The following is a 27,801-nucleotide window of genomic DNA, read 5'->3' as shown; positions in this document are numbered from 1 at the left end:
TTTTGAACTTTCACTATAAAACAAAATGGTTGTACTAGTCAGCAGTTTGACTTGAGTAAAGACAAACGTTTTTTTGAATTGCAGCAAGTTACAACTTACCACTGACTCGTTGCAGCTGTTGTGATCATCACTTTTTCTTAACTGAAAAAAAGATCCTCTTTTAGATGTCTTGGTATGAGTGGAAGTTAAATTTTAGATGCAACTTTGGTCAGAACTTCTCAGTACAACTCGCATTTCCATTTGGTTCAAACGGACATTTTATTGCCTCCCTCAATTTTTTAATTGCTCCAGCAGATGTTCTCGTGGCTATCATCAAAGAGATTTATGCAAGCTGATTACAGTCAGATGTGAATAAACATAACCCAGCCGAAAATGAACCCACAATTCTTCAGTAAGGTCTGGACTCCTTTGGTCTGATGTTTATCCTAGGTATGTGCCGGCAGGAACTGAAAATATTCGATTCTGTCTGCACTTTGAGACACGTTCATATTCTTTAACTTATTTTTGACTGTGTGCATTTTAATTATTGCTTTCAATTCCTCCCCAAACTGCCGCACTTTCAGAGATTTTCTTGTCATGATCTGAAAAAACATTTTTTTCTTCATTTTTTCATTTTTTTAAATAGAATGAGCTAAGATGGTGGAGTTTCTTTGTTATTTTTTTGACAACAGCATTGTTTGTCAAAGAGCCAATCTGATGTCCATGAAAAGTGGAGCCAGGGGTTGACGTTTTGTCTGAGATCTGCCAGAGGGGAGATTAAACTATTCTCTTTAGAAGCAGCCGGTGGCTAACCTACCAGAAGCCACCCTGTGCTGTCAAAAATATCTGCTAATTTGTCAGACACGGTGGGCCAGGACACTGAGCAGAGGAGGAAATCATAGACCACATATAAAAGATAGATGTCTCCCCAGGGCATGGAAATGAAGCCTCCAACCTGGTCTTGCCAGAGAAAGTGACCATATTTATATAGGCAAAAAAAACAGCTTTCTTTTTTTTTTTTTTTGATTGCTGCTCTAATTAATGCTCCTTATGATCCCCGCCCCCCCCCCAAAAGATAGACCAAAACATGTTGTGCAGCCTTTTCCAGTGGCAAGGCAGTTAATTGGTGATATTCTGAAATTATTTTCCTAATTTTTAATTAGCTGAAAAAAGCAAATAAAAATGAACTTTAATTAGCTTTGATTAAATGTCCTATAGTCCTATAATGTCCTATGCACAAATGGAGGGGCCATCTGACTGAATATGATCTTGACATGCATGGAACCAACTGCAAGAATGCACAACTGCAGATGCATGCACACTTGTTGGCTCTGTGTGGATGGTACCCTGAGCACCTTTGATTCCCTGCTGGCTTAGGCTCTGTTAATTTCACAAACCACCTTGGCCATTTTATCTACAGTCATCATTAATCACCTCCTACTTCTCCTTCGTTTTCCTCCTAACTGACTCCACTAACCCTTCCCCCACATCCTCTCTTTCCTTTATGTTTTTTTTTTTTTTTTTATTCTGCTCTTCTGCTGCCAAGTGCTCCAGCATTAGAGTAAAAGCTGCAGCGATGAGATTAGAACAATAGGGCTAAAAACAAAAATGCAATAAAGCTTACAAAGAATTCTCTAAATTGAAATTGTCCGGATAATGTGATGCAGGACTGTTGGGATTCACTGGTAACAGGAAAGTGCTGGAAGTACGTCTGGAACGCTTCATGATTTGCATACGAAAATGACCATCTCTACAGACATGAACGAATTACACAATCTGCTTCTTTGTCATGATGTTATGCAGAAAAAAAATGTACGTCAACATGTTCTTCCCGAAATTAGTCTAAATCAATGGGCAGCCAATCAGACTTTATTTTCATCACGTGGCTAAATGAATGGCAAAGTCTAATGCTACTTTCAAACCGCCCTTGGCAACACGCACTCAAGCAACCACTTTCACTGAAAAGACTTGTAAACACGCATAAAAGTGCATTTTAATATGACTATCGATACATTAAAAAAAAACAACTAATGCATCATTTACATATATTGCAACGGTTGTATTCAAATAACAGTTAACTTAAATTTTACTACAAGTTTTGCTACAAGTTATCTTAATAGTAGATGAGTAAGAACCTGGTTTTTGGGGAAACACACCAAAGAACAATTACCTACCTTTCTGGTTGCACTGGCCAAAAATAATATTTACAACAATTAAGAGCAATGTAGGCAGTGTTGGCTTTTTAAAAAAAACATAATGGTTTCTCTGTTTATGCATGTGTTTAAACATTTATGATAGATGATTTAGTTGTTTTTTGGGGGGTGTTATTTGGTGATCCACATGTCGCAGTGCCAAAGTTCTACATTTTTGTATGTTGGGACAGCTGATTTACTTGAGCCGCATATGGAGACATCTGTCCACCTTATCAGATATGCTATCAATGAAAACTAATCAAAGAGAGGCCTTTTCTTAAAACATCAACCATTTTTACAAAGACACATTAAATTATCTACAACAAATATATGTGTAGCAAAGCAAAAAATAAACCATTTCAAGCACTGGCTCAGAAAAGGATTTCTTCCCAGAATCTCATATAGAAGTAGCTTTAGATTAGAGCATTGTGGCAGAAGCTGTCCTCCAAGATGAATTATTAAACTCCTGCATTGCAACATTTGGATATTTTTCTGTTTCAACTATAAAGCACTATTCCTTAACATTTTTGCATTATACTGACTTTAAACACATTTAAAAATTATGACATTGTGGCACTATTGTCTAATGATAATGTAGGACATAGAATTACAATGCAGAGAAAATTAGTCTTTAATAAAACACTTCTAAAAGTTTTGGCCCATCTTGTAACATTTGGGCAGCCTCCTGCCAAAAAGGGGCAAATACTGAGCCAAAAATATTTGCATTATGTTCTCTACTCATTAGCCTCTCCCATGCGTTTGTTTCTATTGATTAAATATTAATAATGGCCTTTAAATCAAAAGATATTCTATCCAAGTACTCAATAGCTTTTATATTTAGACTCCGTATTTTAATATGATTCTAAAAGGCAAAAATGACTGATTAATTGAGCAGTCGAAGCAACTAAATCTCTATTATAAACTTGTGATCAATCTTACAAATGGTAGTGCTCTGTGGCCCCAAAAATGATGTCCTTACAAGTTTGAGATGTTTACTTAACACATTGATATCTGAGCGTAGCACCAAAAGGAAGATGATTTGTGTTAGGAGATTTTCTTTGTTGTAACAATGCTTTATGATAATAAAAAATATTCTATAAAAGTTTTTCTTCCTATGTAAACCAGCTCGATCTGTCATTGACTTGTGTTTGGTTTTGTGCTTGTTCTTTTAACCTTGTTACAGCGGAACTTTAGCTCAACAGGGAGGATCTCTGAAGCTTTGCTGTGTCCTCAAACCATGAGCAAACTGAAAAACCCATGTCAGCATTCCACAAAAATGTTTTTCAAGTTAAAAAAATAAAGACTACATAATAATGTTCTTTTGTTATAAGTGGAAAAAATATGCCAATAGAAATAGTAGATTTGTCTTGTTAGGATTTCTTAAAATAAGTTGATGTCCAGCCTTTTTAAGACAAAATTGTATCCCAAAAATAAACCCGCATATTTAGGTGTATTGCTCTGGTAAGTGTAGAACAAGAACATGTTAAAAAACCCAAAAACACAATTTTTATTGGAGTGGGCCTTTAAATACAGAGACTAAGTAGGCTACAGGTAATATAAACCGCGGAAGGAGGAAGGGGTCTATCTGGGAGGAGTCACAGCCAAACTGCATAAGTGCAAACACAAAAATCAGAATGAGGAACCAAAAAAAGACCCACAATTCAAACAATTATGATGGATGAATAAATGGATGGATGGATGGATGGATGGATGGATGGATGGATGGATGGATGGATGGATGGATAGCCCCTTAAACTTTTAGGTGTACAAAGGTTAAGGTCATACGTAAAAAATTGAGCTAAAAAGACTGAACTCCATAGGGGTGTAAATAATTTTGGAGAACATTGTATTTGCGTTTTGTCTGTAGTTAAACGAAACAGTAAAGCATTGTGATTCATTTGCCTTTCTTGCTTGCATCCCACTAAAATGCAGTGGCATTTTTACGATGAACATGCATTAATATACAACTTGCACAAAAGCAGTTCACAGTGACACTCCACAGCATTCATGGCATCTTGCCTAAGTAGCTAATGAGCTCGAATGACAAATTACACAGTCAGTTCAACTTGGGACTTTATAGACAGATTGCAAAGGGTATGTTAAACCAAATGCTATGCAAATGATTTCTTCCTTTTTGCCAAATCAATGCTCCAGGAATGTATACAAGAGAAAATTTGAATACCAGGCATGGCAACTCAGCATACTCTTAAAGATCATAAACAGTGCTGCCCCACATGGACAGAGAAAATTGCTGAAATGGTAAAGCCAGTATTGATTGACAGGTGAGTTGCCCCAATAAAGAGAAATGAGAAAAATAAAATGGTGCAAATGTTCCGTTCTTTTACTAAATAGCAAACTAACATTTGCTTAAAGCAAAAAAACTGACTGATTATTTGAAAAAACTGATTTTATGAAGTGCACCACATATAAAGAACCAGAATTAAGTCAGTTTCATCAAATCTTAATCAGTTGTGTGCAATTTCATTTATATTCTTTCTTTTAAATCTTTTGAATTAAAATATGGCATTATACATTATATTAAGCACAAGGTTAATATTATTTTCTCTTTACTTGTATTTAATCATAGAATAACATGATGGGAGGGGGGTAATTATTTGTACCAAAATATTAAAAAAGACAAAAAAATTAAAAGCAGTGGCATCTAATCCCAACTTCAGTCCTTTTTTATCAGCAGCTTTGTTCCTGTTGAACTATAAAATGTAGTTAAAGCAATATTTAAAAAACAAATGTTCAAAGATAAAATGTTTTGATCATTAGTTTAATTTAATGTCCTTCCCCGGCCGAGACCTCCAGCCCGTCCCTTTACCACCCCAGATAAAACTTCCTAGTTTTGCCACTAAGACTGACTAGTTTTTAAAATGACTTGGGCTATTTGTCTAAGGCTGTATTTAGTAAAGTTTTGGTTATTTTTACAAACAGTACAATAAAACAAGAAATCCGTATTATAAGTGATGGATATAGTTGTTACGGCAGCTGAATTTTCCTTTGTTTTGATACTGTTAAGTTGCCTATAAAATATTTTCTATTTCTATTTCTATTTCTATTCCAACTTTTCTGTGAGTGTTTCTGGAAGTGTGTGTGTTTTTATCTTTATTTTTATTTGTATTTGTGTGTGTGTGGGGGGGGGTGTGTGTGAGGGAGCAAATGGCTTGAAATAGCTCGCTGCATTCAAGCTAACTAGAGCTTTTAAAAGAAAAGGAGGAAAAAAAACGAAGCCAATGGGAGTTTATAGGCTATCATTTGATGGAATATATTTCCTGCTGGCTCCAGGTGCAGTACCTGGATAAAGACAGTCCATCAATTCATACTCAGACAGATTATTTAGTATAAAGAGTGGTATAAAATTGTGCCACAGTCTAATCTCTCGTGTATTTTATCTGGGTGTTGCTCAATGACTTCATGATTTACAAAGTACCTCAGATAAAAAAAAAAAAACAACAACAACAACAGAGTATATTATTGGATTATACCTCCATAAACGTAATCAACTAAAGTAATCATTTTTGTGTATTTTGTTAAAAAAATAAAAGAAAAAGGTTCTGTTTACTGTTGATATCTTACTTTAATGAAAAAAATGCAGTTTTTAATTGTTTGATCTTTTGAAAAAATAATAATTTGTTTTTGAAAAATCTTCAGTGGACCTTATTAGTTTTGCTGGTTTAGGTAAAAAAAAAAAAAGCTCCCCAGAGATTCTTTTATCTGGAAAATTGAAAATGTTCAATTTTAACTACATATAAAGAAGCTAATAGATTAAGTAGGTCATAAGTAAGATGTGCTTTGATGCCAAGTTTTGCAGAATGAAAAAATATATACATTCTTATGCCTGGATGCCCCATTTCCCTTGACTGATTACAATTACAGATTTAGTTGAGGCCTACAAAGCATGGTAGCTATCTCTGGAAAAAATGATAGACTTCCTTAATTAAAAATGGCAGACTTTGAGTCTGCCATTGAACAAATTATCTCTCCAAGATGCCCCTCGAACCCTTCACCCCCCTAATTATTGCTACTCAGTCAAGGAGACAGTTTGTGCAGCTAAACTGAGAGTAGGTTTTAAATTTACCGAGGCTACTGTTGCATGCAGTGCACCTGATAAGCCTCATTTGAATATTTCTCATCCAGCATTGTTGGTTTATCTTAAAGGTTCACCCCTCACAAACATATGGTGCCATACATAAGAAGTTGTTGGACAACATGGCAAAAGGCTAAATATACCACAAAAAATGCTCTTAAAGTTTTGGATCATACTCTAGCTGTGAGTCCACCCTTACTAAGAAAAAAAAATGTAAATTTGTCTTATGTCTAACTATACCTACCAATTCCATGTTGTAAAACAGACAAAGTTTAAAGGAACACATATATATATAATATTATTCTCATTAACATCGAAATCAAATACAACATTACTAAACGGTAAAAAAAATCATATTACAAAGTATAAAAATATCCTCTGATGTGCTCTGTATTGTACGGGCCATTGAAGATAAAACAATTTGAAGAAAAAAATGAATTTTTGAAGTTAAAAAAAAATTGAAATAAAAAAAATCCAACTGGTGCGCACCGTTAGTATTGGGTTCCAGCTTTTTGACTTGTGATTGCTTGCTCACAATTACATCATCTCTGAACGTCGTCTTTAAAGAGATTTAAAGTCATTTTTTCAAAAAAGGGTCCAAATTATATTTAGCATTTGGATTCTTACCACAAACTAAAGCCATTTGTTATTTGTAATAATGGCTAATAGTAACTGGTGAAAAAAACAAAAATAAATTGAAGCTAAAAAAATAAATAAACTAACAGGTGCACACCCGTTACTAACAGGTGCACACCCGTTACTAACAGGTGCACACCCGTTACTAACAGGTGCACACCCGTTACTAACAGGTGCACACCCATTATTAACGGATGCGCAGCCATTCCTTTTTTTTTTTTTTTTTTGCTACAATTTTTTTTCTTCTTCAATGGCCCGTTAGGGGCTCCTTAGTATTGGATAAAAATTGCCAAAAGTACAATTCATGTCAAAAATCATTCCATTTTGCTCTATTTATCTTGCAGGCAAAAAGTAATAATGTACCTGCACAAAAATATTTTTTATACTTCCTGCGTCTCCTCCAGAACTTTTTTTGCTCTAGTCTTAAATTCAATGAATTTTCATCCACGCTTTTGTCAAACTCTAAGAATTCTTGCACAAATCGCACAAATGTACTAGAAAATCAATGCAACACAACAAAAACTATGAAAACCTTTACAGACAGCAAAACCAAGCTTCTTGTATAAAACTTTAGCAACTAAAGCCAAAAAAAGACTGACCTTATATATACCAATTACACTAATTAGAACAATCTCCATCAAAAGCAATTTACAAACATTTAAAGACCTTGTTCAAAACATTACCTCAAGAAGTGTTCACGTTAACATAGCCCTTCTGGGATGTAGCAAAAATACAGAAAAGAAAAAAATGTCAACAGCACTCTTTCACTTTTAAAACAGTAATTTCTGAAATCTCAGATTCCATATTTAACATTTTTTTCTATTAAATAAAAACATAACTTTGCTAAGAAAACTCTGCTGTTCCTTCACATCAAAAAGGCATTTGAGGTGGCTCTGCCATTTTTTTCAGATGCCTCCTCGATGCCTCCCCAAGCATATCCCACTGGGAGCAGCCCCCCCCCGGGATGATCCAGAATGTGCTGGAGGGACTTTGTCTCTTGGCTGGCCCGGGAACGCCTTGGGGTTTTCTTGGAAGAAGTGGATGTAGGTTTCTGCGGAGAGGGAGGCCTGGGCATCTCTGCTCATGCTGCTGTCTCTGTGACCTGACTCTAAATAAGTGGAAAGATGTAAGTCAAATTTGTGAAAGATAGGTGTGCATTTTTCCCAAGATGAACTTGACGTGATCATTACTTTAATGCTTATATGGGATCATCTTACGAAATTGTACTTTTTCTTGGTCAAAGGTTTTGGTGAAGAGCTGTAAAGTTCTCTGTGTGTCTCAAGTTAATTTTAACATTTTAAAACATAAAGTAGTTAGAAACTGTGACTAAGAGTCAAACTTTTGTAACATTGTGTCATAAAGCAAGTGGGAAGCTATAAAGATACCAGAGTTTTTTTATAAGTAAATACAATCAACAAAATTGTTCTACTCTTTTGAAGTATTAATAAAAAATCTTTAAATAACTGTTTAAGTTAAGCTTGTTGGATCAGAGTACCAATTCAATCACTCTGACCAGTAATACTAACATGCAGAACGAAGGACTGTGTCCAAGACTGCAGCAGGAATATCAGAAGATGGATATTGTCTCCTGGATGCCAATACTATTTTGGGAACCCAAGGCCCTGCGTTGTCCCTGGACACCTCTGATCAGCTTTGTCATCAGGTGTAAGAGTGACTCTGCAGTGAGCGCTGATACAAATTGACACATCTCTGCACAGTAATGCTGCTTTCAAAACGGGAGATAGAAAACAGGTTTCTTTGCCAACCAGTCAGTCTAGATTTCCAAGGAAGATTAAATGTAACACGTAATTATTAACCACTCTTGATCATTTTAGATATACCTACGCGGCTATGGTAATTAAAGTACTTGTACCCTTATCTGTCCAGTTACATCTTTGTGACACATTATCTGTTCAAAATTGTCCTCACTAACTTTTTTTTTTGCCGTCCTATTACTGTATTATATGTTTTATTAATGTTTTACCATTTGATTGTCTTGAATTGTATCAGTGGCTTGATCCCCGCTCCTCCCAGTCAACCGTCGGTGTGTCCTTTGGCAAGACACTTCACCCTCCCTACCTCCAGTGTGGCTCCACTGGTGTGTGAATGTGTATGAATGTCCCGGTAAAGGTCAGAGGGGCCGTAGGTGCACACCTGTCAGTCTGTCCCAGGGCAGCTGTGGCTACATCAGTAGCTACCATCACCAAGTATGAATGAGGACTGAATGAATAACTGAGATACATTGTAAGTGCTTTGAGCATCTGGAAAAGTGCAGATAAATCCAATCCATTATTATTATTATTATTATTATTATTATTACATTAACATTGTTTTATCCTCAAAAAAAGAAAATAAAGTATTAAATCACCTGAGGACCCACTCTGATTGTCTTTTGATCTATTTCAAAAGTGTTCCCGGTAGTCTTTGAATTGTGATTATACCATTTTGTTATTGTTTAGGACATAGTCTCTGTAGAGCAGCAGGAGTTCATCAAAAATATTCCTCTGAGTTGTGGACAGGACCGTTGGGTGTGGAGGAAGCCCACCGCCATTTCCAAACGTCCATCCATGCAACAAAAATGGTAAGCAATATTATATTATAATATATATTGACGCTATCCAGCTATACAGTTTTGAGCCAAATGCCGGACGAGGACAACAAAGACGTGCACGGATCTAGTTGTCTACAAGTGGATGCATCGGAACGGAGCAGAGCAGGAAGCTAGTGGGCCACTGATTGTATCTTCAACAACACTGCATCAAGCTTTTTCCAATGGCATTTTTTGTTTGCTCCTGGTTCACTACGGCTTGAATAAAAAATTGTGACAAACAAAACGGAGATGTCTATGATGTGGACACATTGTGGCTTTTAAATTTCAAATTGCAGGTTATTTTAAAATTTACATGAGCAGATAAGGTTCATTGTTTTTATTAACATACGAAAATGTAAAATGTAGATCACTCCTTTTCATCCGTTTTTTTTATTGAATGCAATATGCTCCCATAGAAAGCAGTACAAAATGCATAAAAACACGTTTTAACTCCACAGAGGTGTATTATTCATCGGTATACGGTCAAATGGTTTTCTCTTAGGTGCGTTTATGAGCATGCGCATTGAAGACATCGGGTCTGGGAGAAGTTTCGGCGGGAAAGGTGCGCGACGATTGCGGCGCTTTAAAGGCTGAAGTCTGTGCTGAACGGGGAAGGAGGGAGGAGGAGGAGGAGGATGAGGAGGAAAGGGATCACGCTTTAAGTCCTGCGTGCTGCGGGAAGCTTCATTTGTCAGTCGTGGAGACAGAGAGACACACTCCGTGAGTGAAAACGGGAGAAAACCGGCTCTTCATAATGTAGATGTCTTTCTTTCTTCTTCAACCAGAAAAATCTTGTATTTTTTTTTTTTTTTTTGCTCTTGAAATTTGTTTACGCACCAGAAAAGAGTGACTTGAAAACGCCGCAGGGATGAGTGTTTCGTGGTCTCGTGCGCTTCAAACGGATCCCAGCTCCTGATGAAGGGACCAAACCGGACGCAAGGAGGCTGTCAGTGATGGTTTCCGAGAGAAGATCGCAAAGGTGGAGCGATTAGAGGAGGGCTGATGAAGGGACTAGTAATCCTTTCAGTGCATCAAAAGCACCAAAGGGTATTACAAACGTTTGGATGGAAATCGGGCGAGTGTTCTGAACTGCTTTTAGTTTTTAGAAGAAAACTGGTGATTAGTTGGAACAAATCAGTGATTTCCCCCTCCTTTTAAAAAATGTCTTTAAATGTCTATTTCCCCCCCTCCAAAAGGTTGTATGGTTTTAACACGAGTTTGCTGTAAAAAACCCACAACAAAAACTAACCTCTGGCTTTTCTTCTTCTTCTTCTTTCTCTTCAAGAATTCCCAAATCTAAATGGAATTAGTTGAGTCTGAAGTCCTTTGTGAAAGGAACAGACATGGTACATGGACGCAGCTTCCATCACGGTAAGACGTCTTTATTCCTCACTTGAAGCACACTTGCTCCAAAAGCTCCTACAGCTTTCCTTCCCCGCTTTCACAAAGAGTCAAGTAATCCTTTAATCAGTTTGGGAGAGGAAGGGGAGGACTTGAAATATCAAAGCAACAGATAAAGCGGAAATCAGCCTCTGAATGAGGGTTTATTTGGAGAAAAGGGAATCGGATGAGATCATAATAATAATAAAATGCATTGCATCTTGTTAACCTTAAATTCCCAGTTAAAGGTCACAGTATAGTTTTTTTTTTTAGAAAAAGTCTTCACCAAAAAAGAAAACAACTCAATACATTTGTTGAAAAAAACGCTTTCCTGCATGCATTGAGAATGTTGTCATTACATATGAACCAGGGGTGTAGTGTAACAATTAATCGACTTAATCGATTAATCAATTTATACTTGATCCAACCAGACTGATCAGTCGGAGGTAAGCTGTTAATCAAGTATACTATTATACAGTTGTTTCCAAATAAAATAGATCAGTTATATCGATATTGTTTGTACACATATTTAAGTTACACTTTATTATCTTGCACTGGTCAGTACAGGTATCTATGTCTGAGTCACACTGGTTGAATTTTTGGCTAAACATGTCCTGGATCGATTTTAGTGAAGCGAATCGTTTAAAATGAACAAATATTGACTGTCAATCGTACCATAAACCACAAATTAGTATATTAATCGAATTGTTAAAATGAGTCATAAACCCCTATAGAACCAATAACAGGGATGGAGACTTTTCTGACTCAAGCCTAAAAACGTAGACTGCCTGCAAAAAGATGTACACTCAAAAAACGTTCACTTTGAATGAACATAAAAAAATTATGGAAAGGATTTCCACATGATTAGATTGCGTTACTTGAACAAAAATGAATCATGTTGGTCCTACTTAATTTATTTAGGTTCAAACTAATAAATTTAAGTTGATTCAATTTAAATAGAGCAGTTGCACCCAACTTTAAATTGATATTGTTGCTCACTCTAAAAAGAAAAAAGTTGATCCAATTTAATTGAATCACTTCAATTGGTCACCTAAGTAAATTAAGTTTATTTAACTTGAATTTCTATTTATTTCTATAATTTTATTTATTCATCTGTAATTGATATGTTGTTCCAAAGTTACAACCAATGGGTCTTTTAATTTTCACATCAAAGACATGAATTACCCAGCAAAGTCCCACATCACAAGACAGGAGCTCAATTACCGCGAACTCTGTGTTGAGTATTGGAACATTAACAGTTTGCCACACAAGGGGGTTGGTCTTCATCCTCTACCAAACTTTAACTCATGGTGCAAAAAAAATAAACATAACAGTTTAAATCACTAGTTAAAACAGAGTAAAACAGCTAGACAATAAAACCCATGGACAAAAACTCACACTTAGACCCCAATCTGCCCAGATAGACAAAGAAAATGGTATCCCACAATTCCTTGCGATTACTAATGCATCCAATTTAATGGTATCATGTTGGATCAACGTGATTGAAATTAGTAACTTTTAAATGGATTATTTTTATGGAGAAGTATGACGGTGGTGAGATGTGCTGTAGGTCAGACAGAGGAGTTCAAGGTGGAGGTGGGACTACACCAAGGATCAGCTTTGAGTCCTTTTTTGTTTGCTATGCTGATGGACAGGCTGACAGACGAGGTAAGACAGGAATCTCCCTGGACAATGATGTTTGCAGATGACATTGTAATTTGCAGTGAGAGTAGAGAGCAGGTGGAGGAACAGCTAGAGAGGTGGAGGTTTGCTCTGGAAAGAAGAGGCATGAAGGTCAGTCATAGTAAGACAGAATACATGTGTCTGAACGAGAGGGATCAAGGTAGAAGCGTTAGGTTACAGGGGGCTGAGGTGAAGAAGGTGCAGGAGTTTAAGTACTTGGGGTCAACAGTTCAGTGTGATGGGGAGTGTGGAAAAGAGGTGAAGAGGCGAGTGCAGGCAGGTTGGAGCGGTTGGAGGAAAGTGTCAGGAGTGTTGTGTGACAGAAGAGTGCCAGCAAGACTCAAAGGAAAGGCGTACAAGACAGTGGTGAGACCAGCTCTGCTCTATGGGTTAGAGACGGTAGCAGTGAGACAGAGACAAGAGGCTGAGATGGAGGTAGCGGAGATGAAGATGTTGAGGTTCTCCTTAGGAGTGACCAGGTTAGACAGGATAAGGAACGAGTACATCAGAGGGACGGCTCACGTTGCCTGTGTTAGGGACAAAGTCAGAGAAGCCAGACTGAGATGGTTTGGACATGTTCAGAGGAGGGATAGTGGATATATTGGTAGAAGGATGTTGGAGATGGAGCTGCCTGGCAGGAGGGCAAGAGGACGGCCAAAGAGGAGATACATGGATGTCTTAACAGAGGACATGAAGTTGGCTAATGTTAGGGTAGAAGACGTCCATGATAGAGTGAGGTGGAGGACGATGATTCGCTGTGGCGACCCCTGATGGGAAAAGCCGAAAGAGAAAGAAAAAGAAATGGATTATTTTTATGTACAATCGACATGATTCATTCACGTAACATTTACAAACATAAAATTTTCTGGTTGAAATGACAAGTTACTTTTTCGTTAACTTAATTGGCTGGTAATTTTCTTTTTTTGAGTGTATTTTCTTTCTTTTGATGTCACAGTTGTTGCAAGTCTACTCATGCTTGGGTTGGCCATGGCAACAAAAAAGGACACTTCAGGTAATTTCCATCAATACACTGTCTTTCCTGCATAAATATCCTTCTGCTAAGGCTTTGATCTCTGACTTTTTTTTTTTGTTTGTTTTTTGTTCTGCTCCCTGTTTTTTGGTTTAGTGAGGAACAATTCTGGAGTGAAGCCTGCAGGTCAATGTGGAACATGGGTGAAAGAAGCAGAAGGAGGGCTCTTTACTTCTCCCAATTACCCAAACAAATACCCCCCGAACACAGAGTGTGTTTACATCCTTGAAGGTGAACATTGTAGTTTTACTAGTTTTTTTTTTTATATAGCAGCAGTACAAATGAACAGGATATGCAGCTTTATGTGTTCAAAGGACTGTAACTACGAGTCATTTTTCTTTTTGTTTCTTTTATACTTTTCACATCCAAAATATATAATCAGATTGCACATAAAATCAGATTACACATGATCTGATTCAGACATAATATTTAGCAAAATTGAATATGGAACTAACAGCTTCAAATGGACATGATTTGAGGTGCACACGTTAACATGTGTTGACAGTAAAATTGCTTGAGCTTCTAAAGCCTGACCAGCAATGCACTCTTTGCTTTCTGCTAATAACTTTTATTGTCTCTTTCAGCCCCCCCAAGGCAGTGTCTTGATCTGCACTTCGAGGAGAATTATTCAATTGAGTCTTCTTGGGAATGTAAATTTGACAACATCGAGGTCCGGGATGGCCCATTCAGCTTCTCCCCAATCCTCGGGCGGTACTGTGGTCAGCACAGCCCGCCTGACATCAGGAGTAGCGGCCGATATCTGTGGATTAAATTTGAAACAGATGGAGAACTGGAAGGAGTGGGATTTTCAGCTAGCTACAACTTCACAGCAGGTATGCATTTCAGTTTTTTTTGTTCTTTTTGTCTTAATAATTTCCCAGACTTTCAGCTTGCAAGTCTTTCAAAAGGATCCTTCCCTTTAGAAGTGATTTTAGATTGGTTACATATTAACAGTCCACAATCCCATTAGAGAAATTCTGTATTGAGTGCTTGTTACTAATTTTCTGTTGTCATTATGTGTATTATAGTGACATAAAGTCCACTTTATGGTCAAAGACAACCTTTGCTGTCATGCTATTGCTTTAAACCTTGTTGTTACTTCATCTTTAGATAGGATTTCTTTACAGAGGTAGTTCAAGAATTGATGACACAGAATAGGGGAACACCAATGATTTAACAGTCTCTCACCAACGCTTGAATGGGTTTATTAACCATGTTAATGTTTTATGTGTGTTTGAGGCTTAAAAGTGCCACGGCATGAACATGAACATCTATCTTCTATGCATCTTACCTTCACGGTCCTTTTGCTGTTGGACATTTGTTCGTGTTTATATGACGTACAAAGATCTTCAATCTGATAAACACGCTGTAAGCTGCAAGCTGTTGAGGAAAAAGTGACTGAGGTGTGTAAGAGCTATAGATTTATCTCTGATGTTATTGAGAAATCAAAATGGCTGAGCTCTTTATAGGAATTTACTGTGATGGAGTACAACTGATAACACAGAAAGCTTGTAGGCTGAGGTAAATCTAGCATTATCCAGCCATCCATGTGGCAGCAGTAAAAGTCGCAGTACAATCTGCTTTTCCTTTTGCCACCAGTACGAATAAATGCACCGCTGTAATGAAAAAGTTAATGAGCAAAAAGCCTTATTCTGCAGTTGAGACATCAACATCTCATTGTTAAATTAGTTACAAATTTGTTTGGGAAAGTGCTTCGGGACATTTGCATCTCTCAAGAAGAAAGATAAGCTGAGGGCCATATTGTTTACTATTTGTTTTTTTTACACATTTATCAAAACGTAAAAAAAAATCTAGACTTACAGAATTAAGGCTAACCCTGCTATTTAAAATACCCAAAAATCAACAGAGGAAACAGCTCTAACATTTGCCATTCAAAAGAGGGGTAGAATTTAATCTATCGACTAGGCCTGCACAGTTAATCACAAATTTATCACGCTGTGCAATACACATATCGCAAAAGACAGCAACAATTGCAATAAATGGTTACCTTAAAAGTATTAAAACAATCTTATGGCAGCTTGAAATGATTAACGAATCAAATAAATCCCTTTATGCATTTCACCAATTGGATGGACCCATTTTATGTTAGGTGCTCGCCTCCTATGTAGACGAAGGTCATTTGGAGTACAATTTAAGTTATATTGACTCTTATTTAAATGAAGCTGGTGCAGTCAAATGGAAATGATGTTTTTGGTTGTTTTGCTATTTGTTCATCTATCACAAGTTATATCTTCATTGCAATATTGATCACAAATTGCGCGTTTTCGTCATATCATGCAGCCCTACTATTGACCTAAATTTAGTCAATCATACTCAATTGACTTGAATTTGTATCCGTCTGTCCATCTACAAACGAATCAAAACTTAAGCTGTGTGGGCAGCAGTCTACCAGTGTTGTATGTACCTGCCTGACCACCTCAACTAGCTCCTTCATTTGTTGGAAATAGCCTTAGGGTACTCAGACAGTCACCCAGCAAACTAATGTCTGGCCCCTGTGCTGGAGACTTTATTTATAGATTTATTTTACAACTCCATGGCCGGAGGTGAGAATAAGAACAAAAACTAACTAGCAAATGGAGATTTTTGCTTACATTTTTTGTTAATGTATAACCAATAAAGGCTGAAGTTTAAAAAATTCAGGTGGAGTTTATGTTTGATCAGAGACGTGCAGATACATTTAAATCAGTTGCTGATTATTTTATGTCAAAAAATGACTTCAGGATTTGAAAATGTTTGTATTGTGGCTCTTTTTTTCCTTAAAAAAAGCGTTTTGATCCACACTATAAGGTGCTCCAGATGCAGGGTGTATGAAACAAAACAGAACAGTCATATAACGTGGAAGACAACTCTACCCAGAGTGCTCACAGGTGCCAAGAGGCAAGCAATTGATCAGATTTTAGTAAGTAATCACATGCATCTAGATAAACACCAGCCTTTGCAGAGAGTGTAACATGACTGATAAGTCAAACTTCATTCAACTCATTTACTGTAACTCAGTACATTGTTCTGTTGTAACACATATAATATAAAACACTGATGTTTTGAGTTCCCTATGTCAAAGCGCAGTACCTATCACTATGAGCGGTAATGCTCAAACAATCCATCAAGCTGTGAGATTCTATAGCTTACCACCACACTGAAGTACTTTAAAAGATGTTTTGTGCACCACACAAATTCAGTCTGAGGTCAGCACTACCAAAATTCACACATAATGCACACCAGATTAGGGCAAACTGTCTATTTTTCAGAAAATGAAAGGATTTTCGGTGTGCCTGATGCGTGTGTGAGCAGAAAAGCAGTTCAGCAGTTTCCTCCAGCTCTTCACATCCACTGTCCCTGTTTGTAAAATTAAAAGAACTGACAGTCATTTACCAGGAAGTTTTACCATATCAAAGGTCATTTTTGGGCTCTTTCCTTTTTTTTTAAATTGTTTTTATAGATCTTTACTATTGATTAAAAAGGAGATTCAAATAAATTACAAGAATCAGAAAATGAGGGCAAAAATATTTTCATGCTTATGTAATTTTCAACTAAAACTAACTAATGTTTCTTTTTCACTAATGCTGAGAAGAATGACCTCAAAACACCTTAATTTTCAATTGACAACGGTCATAATCACACATTTTGTGTAGTAAATGTTTAATCTTTTTAATCTTTAGTCCAAAAAGTTTTCCAGATGTCACCAGAATCACAGTTTTTCTCAAATGTGGCGAAAAGAACGAAACAAACAAACAAAGAAAATCAGCATTCTGCTGCAGAGGGACTCAAGCCTCAGCTGAAATGTGCGTCATGCTGCCTGTTTGTGCAGGAATCCATTAACCTGAAACCCAAAATGAGGATCATTAGTTCGTGTGACATGTAACACACCTGACAAGCTGCCAGGCTAAAGTCTTTCCTGCCTAACAGCTATAACCACCAGATTGTGTTGAATGACAAAAACGTCACTTTTGTAGTCGTCTCAATTTGGTTCAATTCTACAAACGCTTAATTCCAGTTAGATCATTCGGATTTTCTATGAACTCAATGCTTTTTTCTTGCCTGGCTCTCAAAACAACAGCATCCCAATCTAACTTTGAAAAGTCAATAGTTTTCAGCTTCGGCAGCAATCTAAGAGACTGTAGGTGGTAGCGATGGGGGCTTCCTATTTAAAGAGGGGCATTAATCTTCTTATCCAACCCCCTGTAAGAAAGACAATAAACGTATTCATCAACATGCCAAGCTGGTTCTCCGAGTATATGATGGATGTCTCAAAAATGAAAAAAGAAAAGTGCAGATCTACTCCAAGTAAACTGCAAAACAAGCAATCACGTTCCACTGCAAATGAATCAGGCTCATTTATAAAATGTTGTGAATAAAATAACCCCAATGCAAAAATTTGTTTTTCAAAAGACAAGTCAGTCTAAAAAATATCAGCTTTTCTTCTTTTTTTCATGAGCCAACAGCACCTTTGTCAGTTTTTAGTATTTTATGGCCAAGATGAGTTCCATCACCTTCAGAGGTCATTGACACGCCAAATGTATTCTACCAGGCAGCCGTGTGCTCGTGTCTTCTAACATTGAACTGCATAGGAATCTCGAGCGACCGGAGTTACTCAACGCAAACTATTTAGTCTACATTTAGATCAACGTTCAATGCTAATGAGAGATGATTGCTATGGCCTTTTACCCCAATGCCATAAATGTTTAAACTAACACAAACCGTTATCTTTTATTGATGACTAAAATTCTGAACTTTTGTCTGAACAAAAGACGTTTATTAATTCATTGCTGTGCATGAAGCTTTTTTTTAACCTCTGTTTGAAAATATATTACAGAGACTCAGGCTTTTGCAGTGTTAATTAAAGTTTATTAAGGAAAAAAATATTTGTCTTAAAAATTAAATAGTTTGAAACCTTTAATATAAAAAATATGCAGATAGGTTTTAGTTCATTTGGACTTGGAATCTTGCACTACTGCTATGACTCCAAGGCAAAGTGACACCGATTTGTTAAATTGCCCTAATAGTACCATTTGGGCTTTAACTAGACTGAGAGTCATTTAATAATGAAAAAAGACAAGGAACATTCAGAAATATTGCTAAAATAAGATGTTTGGGCTTATTTATGAGGGATCTGGAGTCATAAATGCCCTATCTAGATGGACTCGAATCTAAAATTAGTAAGGAAACTGTTGGGAACAACTTGTCGCTCTTGGAAGAGTCATCCTGACCATTGACGGCGTCGTTGCTGTCAATGGTAGAAGTGGCAACTTCACATGATACACATGAGAAACCGTAGAGGTTATTTAAAGAGAGGCTCAAGATCCACCTTTTTGATTTGGCTTTTAGTTGATCTTATCTGCTTATTTATTGTATTAGTTTATATATATATTTATATAATAGTATATATTTAATTTTATTCTATGCGTTTAATCTTATTCTCAGTACAATGTTTTCATATACATCTTATGTATTTGATTTGATCAACTTACTATGATTTTAGCCACAGTGGTTGGTGTGGTATTGTACCAGGACTTGCTAATTTGATCGGTTGTTGCCGTGGTTGTCGCCCTTGCTTGGGCGGCTGGAATTCATCGTTGCAGCCTTACGGCTTTGGAGTAGACCCCATCGCTGTCTTGGTCCGGGTGGGCACTGTGGCGATGTTCTTATGGCCGAGCTGGCTCCTGGTATGGATTCCCAAATACTGTTTTCTCACAGCAGAGCCAAACCTTAATTTTCTTTTAAGTTACTTGTATCAGTAGTTGTTGTGTGTGGGATCATGGGTCGTATGTGTTAACAGAGGGTAGTGGGAAAGATTAAGGGTGGGTTGGGTTTTTATTGTAACACTTTGTATATGTTATTTTTGTTTTAAATGTAAAGTGCTTGGCGTTGTACAAGGCATGAGAAGTGCCTTTTTATAAATAAAGTTTGATTTGATGATCACATGCTGCTTTAAAGACATTTGCTGGAGGCAACATTTGACATTTAAACACTGAACTGAATCCATATTTCCAAGGCAGACTCGAAAAAGAAGGCGATAAAGCAGCTTTTCACTATATTCCAAGCTGAAATCAGAGATTCTGCAACATGTGGTGTCTGTTTCTTTTCGAAGGTTCTGGCCAGAGCTGGCAGTTGACTTTAAATATAGCATTTATTTTTTTGACAGTTTTCAAACCTACAGTTCAATGAACTGTGTAAGGGAGAAAACTGGGAGAGAAATATCTTGTGCTGCATTTTCTAAAGTTCTCAAAAGATCTTAGCGTTTGTATGAATGAACTGCTTGCATCTAGTAGTTTGTTATACTTCAAACAAAGAAAAAAGGATCTTCATAGGTCTTGCAATTGTTCCTATTTCCTTATTCCCTGACCTTGACTGCTTTGTGTTCCTCACTTCTCACTTTGCATGTGTGTCACCCACTCGCCTCCTTTGTGTCAAAGCATAATGGGCTCCATTACAGTTTGGTTTTTTTGTATACTGCAATATATGCCCATCTATTGTTTTAGATGACGAATATTTTGCCCATACAAGGTGCAAGTATGTCATGTGGTGCATTTCAGCTGCCCCTTCTTTCCACATCGTTTTCTCAGAATGAGATGGATGAAGGGAGTTAGCATTGCAGTCACACCTCCTGCAGCTGTGGAAGAGGTCAGCGGTACCCTCAGTTTCAACACTTATCTCTTTGCTTTTCTTACCTAACATAGCCTCTTTTCTCCTCTATCAACTGTGCGTGGATTCAGGTTCTTTATATAATTCAGACGGAATACATTTTAGAGAGAAAAAATTGCTTGTAACCATACTGTAGCATTTTTTTCTAAGGATCATTATAACTTCTCAAGTGTACTTGAGGTTCTTCTGGTAAAATTATGCCAAAATATTGTGTCTTACTGGTTTAATCATTACTCATTACTTACTCTTAAGTCTATATATAAATCTAATGTCACTTGATGAAGTTATCGTCATACGTGTTCTGGGTTTTTTTGGTTTCTTCAGGCCCTTCTAAGGTTATAGAAAGGAGCGGTCGGTTTAATGCACATCTTGAGGGGAGTGCAGGTGTGTATTGCAGTTCCCTTTAGGATGGTTGAAAATGGAACATTCTGTGAGGATTATGCTCTTGGATTTGGTTTTGTCAGTTTATTTCTTGGTCTTGATCATGTTCTGTTTTGAGTTGTCTCCGTCAGTCACACCAGGTTAAGGTTGATGACCATGCACAGCTGTCTTCATTTCAGTCTGTTTTAGCGTCTGGTTTTCAGTTCTTCATTGTCAGGTAATCTGCTTTGTCATATTTTTGTTTCTCTGTGGGTTTTGTCGTCTTCCAGTTTCTTTATTAAATGTTTAAGTGTCTGCCCCCAAGCTCAGTCTCCTGCATTTTGGGTTCTACACCTCCATAGCTGCTAACATATTGGTTGTCGTGGGTGTGTTAAGTGAAGTATTAGTAAGGCTAATGTCAGTCGCTCGCTCTTATGATGTATGGCTAACGCTGTTGTATGGAGACACTGTTGTACAGAGCGCCTTACACCACACTCTGGGTAGTAAAGCATTAGTCCCAACTGCCCTGACGAAAATATGCGAGCTGTTGGCAAACAAGACACAAAGACACATCTTTATATCACATTAACAGCACTTGGAGATTTGGAGGGCCTCAAAAAATGGGGGGGGGGGGTTGAAATTGTTGCGTATGATCTACTTATTCCTTACTTTTCTTTATGTGTTGTACAAGTGTTCAATACATCTTGACGTTCGCATTATGGCTGTAGAAAAAGAAATGTGTATGAAAATGTTTGGTCTAAGGGCTCACCTACTGGCCTATGACCCTGCTATTTTGTGTGGGTCACCTGCATGCCCCATACAGGTTTTTACACACAGACATCCCATAAAAAAATAAAAATAAAAACTTGATAGGTGGCTCCTAAGTGCTACCCTCAACTAGTGTCTTAATTCAAACAGACTTCCTCTGAAATATGTAGGCTAAAAGATTTTTTTTCCCCCTCTAATTGTTAACACAACCACAGACTAGAATATTTTATAAAAAATGTTGCTACTTGAATTAGTTAATGTACAAAACAATACAGTAGTATAAAACCTTTTGCATCAAAGTCATTCTGTGTAGTTCCATTGTTTGATGCAAATATGGTAAACCTTAACTTGACTTTTAGGTAACTTGATAAAAATACATAAAGCTTAATATTATCATTGAGAAATGTTCTCTTTAGTAGTCAAATCCTCAAACTTTATACTTGAAATATGGAATGCTATTAAGTAAAGGTGGGAATATGACCCAAAACATGTAGTCCCAAAAAGATACAGCCCAGAGAAAAACTTGCAGTAAAGCATGAAGAAATCAAAATAGAAGGAAAATTACCTGCAGAACTCTGTAGCAGTTGTTACCTGCAGGAAAATAAATAAGCTTACGTGAATGTCTGAGATATGTCTGAGAGGAAATACTTTGATGTGAGCCTCTTTGATGATAAAGAATTTGTTTCTCTTACTGTACCGAGCTGTCTATCTTGACGGGCTGCAAGGTCACCAACTTCAGTGGTTCCCCATCAATTAAATTAAAACTTTGAAACTACAGATGTAGTACTGTTCTGTTACTTTTGGATGGATGAAACTCCTCTCTTTGGCTTAACTCTACTCCTCCTGCTGTAATCACATTGGGCTCCTCCCAGCTTGACAGAGTAGTGGGGGCGCACAGCGGTTCCACAGCTTATCAGACAGTGAGTCTTCGCTCTGGGGACAAGTGGTTGGAGTTTAGCTTAACTTAACTGGCTAACCAGGAGGACTGCTGATATTTACGTCCTCTGGCTGTCTCAGTCACTCCTAGCCAACGACTCTGATCAGTCCAGCCCACATCCTGCTTTGCTCCTCCGTGTCAGTTGGTCAGCCAGGCCTGCCGTTCAGCTGCAGATGCCGTGGCGCTCAGTGGACCGCTCTCTTAGCTCGATTTCTGCTGCAGTGGTTACTTAAGCTTGTAGGTGGTGTTTGTGTACACAATGCTGTGTGTATATATATTTATATATATATATTTTTTCCTTTAAGTAAATCCAGCAAACAGCAATTCCCTTGTGTAAATATAGGATCCTGAAACCTTTTTGTGTTCACTAAGCATCCCTTCAATCTGGAGGAGTCTTGGCTGCTTCGGTGTTTAAGCCTCTTACGGTGCAACATAAACAAATGATGCACTGAAAATGAGCTCCCCTGATTTAAGTGTGTGTTGTTGTTGTTTTTTTTTTCTTACTTTACAGGAACAATAGTTTGCCAAAGGGCCCTTTATTTCATTACCCTGCCACAGTGGTAGATCTTTAGCTGTCATGCTGGGCGTCCAACTTTCTCCATTATGCTCTATTAGGCAGAACAGGGATGGTGCTGTTTGTTGCATATTTGCTCACATTGCAGGCTGCTCTGCTCTAAACTCTGAAAACTTTGCAATTTGAGTTTTATCTCATTTCTTTTTAAAACACAATCAAAACATTTGCATCCATATTTTTGGAGGGGAAAGAAGTTAAATGCTTGATTTGTGGCTTTGATTTCACCAAATAGATTATTGATTTTTACATTACTTTTGTTTCATGCCTTCTTGACAGGAAAATAGTTTCTTTGAAAGGCTGCAAAGAAATGTTAATGTGTAAAACAAGTCTTGAATCAGAGTTGAAAATAAAATAAATGTTCTCTTTTGGACATTTGTGGCAGTCCTTTTACTTTCACACCAGCTTGCAGTGGCTAAAACTTTAAACTCCCTGCCTTCCCATCAGGGGAACTAAATTACATCGGGAATCAGGGTAATCTAATAGGTTATAGCAAGCTTTTATTTTGCCGCAGGGAGAGTGATGTCAGCGTTCACCAATGAAGAGAAGCAATGCCATAATAGGATTATTAAATAGGGATTGTCAGTAATCCTCACAATGCCTCGAATCATTAAAAAGCCACAGCAGCATATATTACTCCTTTAAAGGAAATGACGGAACGTTTTGTAAAATTATAGTGCAGCTGGTGTCAGATTGGAGCTTTGGACCCTAAAATACTTTGGAGATTTAGTGTTTGACAGAATTACAGCAAAGCTTTCTTACTTGCTTCTTGAATTGCTAACTATTCATTTTTTAACATATTATATCTCAGAATAAGTATGGATTTTTTGGTCCACCAAGAAAGAAGTAAAAAAAAAATAACAATGGGGTCAAATTAGCATATACTGTGATTTTTATTAGACCAAACGAAGAAAGATTCTGTGATAACCTAATTACAGTCAATGACGAAATTTGTAAGCAGGACGAGGCTGATTTGTCTTGGAAGGCAGCAAAAGCTGCGTTCCAGCAGCTGACTAAACAAGCAAGATGCCAGTGTTGCAAAATGAAGAAGATTGCAAGCAAGATGTTGGTTTCATCAGCTTTCCTCGCACATTCCAGCCTTCTCTTGCCCGCTCCATCAAACTCATATGGCGCTCCATCTATGATTGTTGAAAGAAAAGCAGAGCTGCGGGAGCAACTGATGTTTTTATCCTTAATCAAACCAAGGACTTTACACAGTTCGAGTCCAACAAGTCAATTAAGACAATCCTCTTCAGGTGATAGACTGGAGCGTTTTTGGCAAATTACTGTGAGCAAAGACCTGGAAAAACCAGGAAGTTGATCATCTCTTTTTCTGCCTCAAACACCAACAGCATGCTGAACAGCACGGCCTTGCTTGAATATCCCTTTGCATTTGGCAAGCTCGATTAATCACAGCACCTCTATACAATGCGATGCACATGGCCACCCACCGCCACTGGCTCTCACTATTCCCCTGCACAGGAAAAGTGTACAGCTAAGGGGAATAGAGGACAGGAAAGAGCACTCTTCATTGCAAATTCTGGATCAAAAGGATAAAAGGCAGAACAGGCTGGAGACAAGCCAAGGAGGGGTGAGGAGGATTCACTGGAAAGCGGAAAGATTTGGATTGCTGAGAGTAGGTTTTGGGATGAATTGATAAAAGTCGCCGCTCAATGGCGCCCCGAAGCTCTGCATCCATCTGAATATTCATTGAGCTGACACTCAATTTACTCCAGTGTCTATTAAAGGATGCCAACTGACTAACTTGCGGCATCTAATAAGTAGTAGCCCCCCAAAACACATTCAAATGATAAGTGACATAGACACACATGCATAGCTGCTACACTTCTTTAGAAACTGTACTGGTTTCAAATGCCTAAACATTTCCCTCCTAATGGCCTCAGTTGGACTAAGGCCTTTCTTTTATGACAGCTGTTTGGCTGCATACCTTCAGGGTGTCAAGCAAGAATTGCTGAGTTTATCTTCTTTCATGTGGGCTTGATGATTGTTTATTCATTCAGTGTTCTGAAATATCTGATCTGCTGCAGGGGGATAAAATAGTTCTCAGAAATCCTACACTTTGTCAAAAGACTAGATTATTCATCCTCTCAGTACATTTACATAATACCATTTACATGGACTTTCAGGTTCACCTTTAAGCAACCACCTTGTAAATTCTTGTTTCACAGGATGAAGAAAATCTTAAACATTTTTGTTTTCATTTTTTTATCCTGCTATTGCCTTTTACTGCGTGGTAAATTAACATGTTTTAGTTATTTGCCTTTACAGCAACCTTGGGAGATGTGTGTTTTTTTTTTTTTTTTGGTAATCCCACTTCTTTATTAGCTAGAATGTAGCTGAGGAAGCCTTCTCACATCTGTATGCTGCTCCTAGTCTCCTAACACAAGCACCGCAACACACTCCAGACCTCCGCTGGGCAGCTGCATCTCAACCCTTAGATCACAAAATCCATTTAATTTTGTTACTCCAGTCCGTTTGGATGGGGGACATTTGTTTTGACATGTGTGCTGGTTGAGGAAAATGGCATTTTGGCCAAGAAAGGGAGAATGGTATGTCTAGAGTAGGAGAGTTTTATCTTTCTGAGATTTACACGCACAGAACACTGCTTCACTTCACATTGTCAGAAACTCTTAGAATTACTTACACATAGCCAACCCACCTTTTTTTAAATCTTGAATATTGAAGCAAAAATCCTTTCGGGCCTTCTCTGGGAAGATGAGGAACTCAACTGAGATTTAAATCACCATCTTCTCCTAAGATAATTGTGCCCTACAAGGACCCAATTTTCTTTTGCTTAAATTAGAAATTTGTAGTTGGATCCATTGAAGCTTGTCTTAATTTTTTTGTTTCCCTCGAGGCAAAACGGTTTTCTGTATTTTTTTAAAGTTTGTAAAAACTAAACTTTGGATCTGAAACTCCTATCTTTGGCATTCAAACTATGAGGTTCTGTTTCCTTTGTTGTCCTAATTACTGGTATTCTACTATTTCTTATAAATCTTTATTATTCTTTATTTTAAATGTTTTTATGTGTGTGTTTTAATGTCCATTACTTTAGCCTTAATTCTTTGATTGTACCAGAAATGAAAAGAAAAAAATCTTTATTTTTTCTATCAACATGCAGTCAAGCAATACTTATTCATCAATAAAAGGCCTACTCTACATCTTCTAAAAAGGTTATACTTTGTCTAAATACTCTGCCTGCTTTTACAAAGAATAGTTTGAAGAGTTTCCATTTAAACCATAGTTTCGCCTCTTTTTTTTGGCACAACACGACAGTAAAACCCACTGAAAGAAAGTAAACCACCCCTATTACCCAGAAAAATTGCCAGAATTTGAAGCAGAGAGAAGAAAGCTGATTTAAACTCCTCCTAAAAACTGCATTGTGTGTTTGTACCTTATTAGAGATTGACTGTGATCCAGAAGAAAGCCTGAGTCATTGATTTTACTGTGCTGTACCTTCAAAGAGCAATGCTGACCTGAAACAGAAGAGAAATTGATTGTATTTTGAAAGGAGGGCATGTATTGTTATATTTGTTTTTTTTTTTGTTGCTACCTACAGCGTTTAACCCTTAATGTTATTATTTAATTTGTCATTTTTTCCAAGATCACAAACACACTCTTGTCACCTACAGTACTTCAGCTAACTATTGTCGTTACTACAAGCAACTACACAATGTATACTTTGCTGCTTCACCTTTGGGGTTTTCACAGTGGGAACAAATGGAAATGATTTTAAGTGATTTTGTAAGGATGAAATAGCAGGGTTTTTTTCTCACTCTGTTTCTACACAAATACACATTTTATTGATAACCTTTTTTTTTTAATTATGTGCCCCCCCCCCCCCCCCCCCCAAGTCCTATTGGAAATTAAACACAATACAACAGTAGGCACTCCCAAATTGCCTGCTTTGCTTTTGTCATGCTTGTATTTTTTAAAAGATCTCCCCCATTATAACTTCTTGCAGTTTATAAACCCAAAACTCTGGTATCTTTTAGATGCTCTTTAGTGAAACTTGCAATCATTCTACCCACCTGCCTGTTAAATCCACAAAACCTCTTTGCTGTTCTTCAACAAGTGGAGTACCTCTGGCTGTTAGTCCCCCCTTTTTTGTCCATTAGCCCTCTTTTTTTGCCCAAGGCTTTTGGGAAATTGTGCAGGCAAAGAAAAACACTTGACATTGATTGTCTGTACAGGGCTTGTCTTTTTGCAGACAGATTTGCAGTGACAAAAAAACAGTATTCTTTTTTGCATTTCTGAAGAAATACAAATGTTTTGGCGCAGACCTTTATTAAACTTATGCTTTACTAAAGCATATAACATATAGAGGTACTTTAACTCTTTTTACAAGCTCCAGTGTTTACATATGTTCCACTATTCAACCGTTTATGCAATTAATATAGTTCCAGGGAAAGTCTGATGCGAAGAAAAGACGCTATTGCTATGTTAGATCGATTTTTATTAATCCAGTTTGGATTAGTTAATTTAAAGAATGTATTTTCAGGTTTTACCACGGTTTTGTTGTAAGAACCTAACCAAAAAGGGCTTTTCTGTTTGAGTTTGAGTATAAGCATTTACTCTTTACTGATGAAATCCTGTGCCTTTGTTCAGCTGAAATCACCAGTTTTGTGGGAATTCTTGTTTAATACCAAACAAAGGTACATAGGAGAAATAAAAACAAAACAGAAATAATTTAATCAATTCAGGAATTTGGCATTGATACTTATCCCTACATAACAATAGAAAATCTGCTAAAACACAACAATTAAAAAGATTGTCTTTTGATTTGTCAAAAATATACACCATACTTTCTAAAAATAGCTGCATAATTAAATACTGTAAAAATGCTGCTATTGATTCTCTTAGTATGTATCAATTGATTTTGACTGCAAAAAATCAAC

The 27,801-nt window shown here is 37.2% G+C and overlaps 1 protein-coding gene across 6 annotated transcripts in view; it reads left to right on the top strand.

Annotated features, from left to right (window-relative positions):
* The first annotated feature begins 10,071 nt into the window (after positions 1-10,071).
* Positions 10,072-27,801, top strand: part of neto1l (neuropilin (NRP) and tolloid (TLL)-like 1, like) — a 70,425-nt gene continuing 52,695 nt past the window's right edge. For 2 of the 6 annotated variants that reach the window (XR_013652324.1, XM_078938765.1), the window contains exons 1-5: positions 10,144-10,537; positions 10,776-10,861; positions 13,509-13,565; positions 13,680-13,814; positions 14,168-14,416. Coding sequence is in view for 1 of the 6 variants with exons in the window: in XM_078938765.1 (XP_078794891.1) it covers positions 10,834-10,861; positions 13,509-13,565; positions 13,680-13,814; positions 14,168-14,416 (469 nt within the window). In the remaining 5 variants the exon portion in view is untranslated. Of the gene's footprint in view, positions 10,687-10,775; positions 10,862-13,508; positions 13,566-13,679; positions 13,815-14,167; positions 14,417-27,801 lie in introns of all 6 variants that reach the window. The other 4 variants (XR_013652323.1, XR_013652320.1, XR_013652321.1 and 1 more) reach the window with 4 other exon arrangements.

This window comes from Oryzias latipes, chromosome 20, assembly GCF_053564925.1.
Source record: "Oryzias latipes strain Hd-rR chromosome 20, Olatipes_Hd-rR_3.1".
Classification (NCBI taxonomy): domain Eukaryota; kingdom Metazoa; phylum Chordata; class Actinopteri; order Beloniformes; family Adrianichthyidae; genus Oryzias; species Oryzias latipes.
Note: the sequence above shows the minus strand (reverse complement) of the source record. Positions and strands in the feature narration are given on the sequence as shown.